Source organism: Lagopus leucura, unplaced genomic scaffold (genome assembly GCF_019238085.1).
Source record: "Lagopus leucura isolate 7727_CA_CO unplaced genomic scaffold, USGS_WTPT01 Super-Scaffold_100014, whole genome shotgun sequence".
Lineage (NCBI taxonomy): Eukaryota > Metazoa > Chordata > Aves > Galliformes > Phasianidae > Lagopus > Lagopus leucura.
The window spans coordinates 8,002,631-8,006,531 of NW_024962268.1; the positions used below are offsets into that span (position 1 = coordinate 8,002,631).

At 47.1% G+C, this 3,901-nt stretch overlaps 1 protein-coding gene across 1 annotated transcript; it reads left to right on the top strand.

The window, feature by feature from the left end:
• Positions 1 to 342: 342 nt before the first annotated feature.
• Positions 343 to 3,265, top strand: SMIM15 (small integral membrane protein 15). The gene is made up of 3 exons (XM_042875438.1): positions 343 to 362; positions 590 to 652; positions 1,394 to 3,265. The coding sequence occupies exon 3, from the start codon at positions 1,421 to 1,423 to the stop codon at positions 1,643 to 1,645; it is 225 nt and encodes a 74-aa protein (XP_042731372.1). The 5' UTR covers positions 343 to 362; positions 590 to 652; positions 1,394 to 1,420; the 3' UTR covers positions 1,646 to 3,265.
• Positions 3,266 to 3,901: the final 636 nt, after the last annotated feature.

Below are 3,901 nucleotides of genomic sequence, written 5' to 3' on the forward strand. Positions count from 1 at the left end.
CATGTCAGGTTGGTCAAATCTTTGCCAACGGTTCTCTTTTTCGGCAAAGCATGTCTTTATTTGCCTGGTCTCTCCCTTGACCCACAGAAGCGCTCGTGGAAGAAAAGTACGTCTACAAAATCAAAGCGCCGCTGTAGCGTTTGCTTTTACGCTGCAGAGAACCTCCCGAACCGATAGCGATGGCGGAACTGCTGCCTGAGGGAACAGCTTACAGCCAGCCGGGTGCGCCCGCGTCACCGTGTGCGCCGGCGGGGCGGGGCGGGGACTGGCGGCGCGGGCCACCGGCAGCGCCGTTCTGGGCAGCCGCAGCGCGGGGCGGGGCGTCGGCCTCCTTCCCGCTTCCCGCTTCCTGCTTCCGCTCGGTAGCGCGGCGCTCCGCGGGGTGGCGGTACCGCGGGGCGGGGGGCGGCCGGGGCAGGAGGCGCCAGCGGGAGGAAAGCGAGAGGCGGCGCGGTCCCCCCCCGCCCGCGATGCCGCCCCGTTGCCGCCGCCCGCTCTCCGGGCGGGGCTCCCCGAGCCGGGCGGCGCGCTGCCGGGGCCGGGCGGCGCCGGGCGCCTCTCCCTCACGGGCTGTGTCTTCTCTCCGCAGGGACCTCGGTGCTGCCCGTCCGTCGCTTGCCGTGCCCGCGGCGCCGCCCTCCCGCTGGTGCAGGTGAGACGTGGCCGTGGGGAGGGGGCGGGAGGAGGCCGCGGGGCTGCGGCGTGGCCGGGCCGCGTGTCCGTGCGCGGCTGGTGGTGACGGCGGCCTCGGGCTGAGAACCCTCCGCAGTGAGACTCGGAGAAAGACGAACCTTTGTTCCCGGTTCTTGTTCTGAAAGCAGCTCGTGCTTTTTCCTGTGTATTTGCAGGTCTGCCGCATAAAATAACTCGTTTTTTGTTTTATAAGCGAGGGGACTGGGATTGTCTAGTCTGGAGAAGAGGAGGTTCGGGGCAGTCCTTACCGCTGTCCGCCCTGCCTGAAGGAAAATCGTGTCGAGGTTGGGGTCGGCCTCTTCTCCGTGTAATAGAGACACGATAGGAGTTGATGGCCTCCAATCGCACTGGGGCAGGTTCAGGTTGGATACCAAGAAGAGTTTTGTCTCAGAGCAGTGAGGTATTGAAACAGGCTGCCCTGGGAGATGTGGAATCACTTCACTCGCTGGAGGTGATCAGGAGCTATGTAGATGTGGCAGTGAGGGACACGGTCAGTAGGCATGGTGGTGATGGTTGCACTAGATGATCTTACTGGTTTTTCCAACCTTTATGATTCTGTCATTTATATTACACTTGTATACTATGCAGTGCTTAACTCTTAGCAAAAACAAACCCACAAGTGATGAAAAAAAATGGCTTAAAATAGGAATGTGTGTGTGCACTTCAGTTTTTCTGAATACTCAAACTTCTTTTTCTACAGTGTCTCCCCTGTAAAAAAGCAGCTGAGATGTTTGACGTGAAGGCTTGGGCTGTGTACATTGTGGAATGGGCTGCCAAGGACCCCTATGGTTTCCTCACTACAGTGATCCTGGTCCTCACGCCCCTGTTCATCATCAGTGCAGCACTGTCGTGGAAGCTTGCAAAAATGATTGAGACCAGGGAGCGAGAGCAGAAGAAGAAACGGAAACGCCAGGAGAACATTGTAAAGGCCAAACGAGCAAAGAAGGATTAAATGGGCAAGAAAGGCCTTCCTTGGGCAGAGAATTCACTTTATTATTGAAGCACTGCTGTACGTTTTGTGTTGTAACCATCCTTTGATACTTGATGCTGTTGTTTCTTGAATTATGAAATTTTAACTTCTGCTGAAATCATCTGTGTTAGAAGCTGCCCCAGTGACACAGTCACTTCATCTCCTGCTTATGTTTCTGTGCAGACTGCTTCTCCAGATTTGCATGTTATATTTAAAAATGAAATAGTCGGGGAGCTTTAGGGACATATCTTTTTCTTTAGCTGAGCTATGACTCAAAAAGAGTCCAATTATGGGGATAATGTAAATGACTCCTTAATGCTATGACCTTTGGTTTCTTAGTGTAGCACATGCTTCTCCATTGCAGCAGTAGTTCACATTGTGCTTATGTGCATTTGCAGTTCCTGGTTTAACTGGACTATGGGAAGGGAGGTTCTGGTACACCTGCAGCAGAGCTGTGGAGCATTTGTCTTCCGAGATTCTTGTTTGCTGTTGTTTTACTGACACACTTTCAATGCATATGGCTGTGCAGTTCATTCACTGCCTGCCCATCAGGTCTGCAGTAGTTCAGCTGGTGGGGCTTGTCTGCACATGAACCAAACTGACTTCTCCTGTTTCCTCTACGACCCACCCATCAGCAGTCTTCAAGTTCAGCCCAAACTCTGGGAAACTAATTTCTTGTCTTTAGTACCTTCTTTTGTCTGAGGCTACTCCTGTACACTATAGTGTTGTTTGGTTTTCCCTAATTATCACCTGAACTGTCCATCTCTAACTTGTTTGTCTGCAGAAGATTTTTTGCCTCAAAGAATAGCCATAAGTGGGATCAGATGAAGGGCCCAGGTGGCCTCGAGTTCTATCTTTTGTGACCTGTAGCAGTTGGCCATGGGAGACTACCCAAGTAGAATATGCATACTGGTGACACAAGTTCTTCCTTCTTGCTGGCCCTCTAGCTACCTGCGCTTTAGGACCTTCTGAGTTTAGGTGGTATTATTTTGCTCTGACAGCTCGTGAAGATCTGCTGTAACCCAGATTACAAAATGCTGGCATAGCAGAAACAGTCCAAGTGAAGTTTTTGTTGTAAATATGCAAAAAAACTTTAACCTTAATTCCAATTCTCCTTTTTCTAACAAATGGTTAATTTTTCACAGCCTGATTTTTTCAGCCTAATTCTAAAGAGTTTGTGGAAGTCATTAGGTTTTTACACTTAGCATATTTCTAAATGGCAGCACGGAGCTGTTCTGTCTAGCAACCAGTCCGTTATATGGTTAAAAGTAAAATCTTTAGATAACATCCCGTTCAGCAGAGACTTACAGAGCTGGCTGATAGCAGCAGGATAAAGGGGAAGTTTTACTGCAATGACTTGAAGTAAATATGAAGTACCTACCTGCAACCAGTATCTGATGACCATCTTTCAGTTCCGTTGGTCAGAACAAGTGTTAGTGGAATTATGTTTTGACACTTCCTGGTACATGAAATCAAGTCACTGCTCTTGGAAATGTTGTCAAGTGTGTATGTATTCCACCTTTGATACCTAGATAGTTTAAAATGCGTACCTACATGGTTTAAAATAAATTTGATACTTTTTCAAAATATGCTTTTTAAAAAGGTTGTGTGACTTTTATTTTGATTTAAAGTTCTCAAACATTTCTAAGCAAGTAAAAATTAATTTTTGGGGTGGATATCAGGAATAACCTCTTCTCCCAGAACCACTTAGCTATTTTTTGTTTGCCTTACTCTATGCTTCCAACCTCTATTAAAATAGCATTAAACAGTTTAACTCAGACTGAATCTATCCCCTGCTTACTGCTGGTAGCAACTCAAACATTATTCAGATACATTAATTCCTTTATTAAAATAAATCACAAGAATGTCTGAAATTACTGCAGTATCACAATGATTCCTGTTAGTGAAACAAACTTTTCTGTCCAATTATCAGAAGCTTGAAAGTTCAGCATACGGGTTCAGCCCTGGAAACTAACTGGAATTAAGAATTTCTTTTAACACCTGTGTTTGAGAAGATAATGTATGTGTACTGATCAACTGAAATTTACTACATTAAACACAAAGATAAATCCATCTTCAAGAAAAAAGCAATTTAGAGTCATTTGAGAAAATTACCTAGAAAACTTATCTTTAGTGATCTAATGAATACCAGGAAAAGAAACAAACACTCGAGAATGAACTTCCTCAGTAACCCACCCTGTTTTCCACTGAATTAAAATGTGTTGTAGCAATATGGCA

Excerpts from the sequence above, each read along its gene's own strand:
- SMIM15 (XM_042875438.1), top strand. The coding sequence starts at position 1,421 with ATGTTTGACGTGAAGGCTTGGGCTGTGTACATTGTGGAATGGGCTGCC.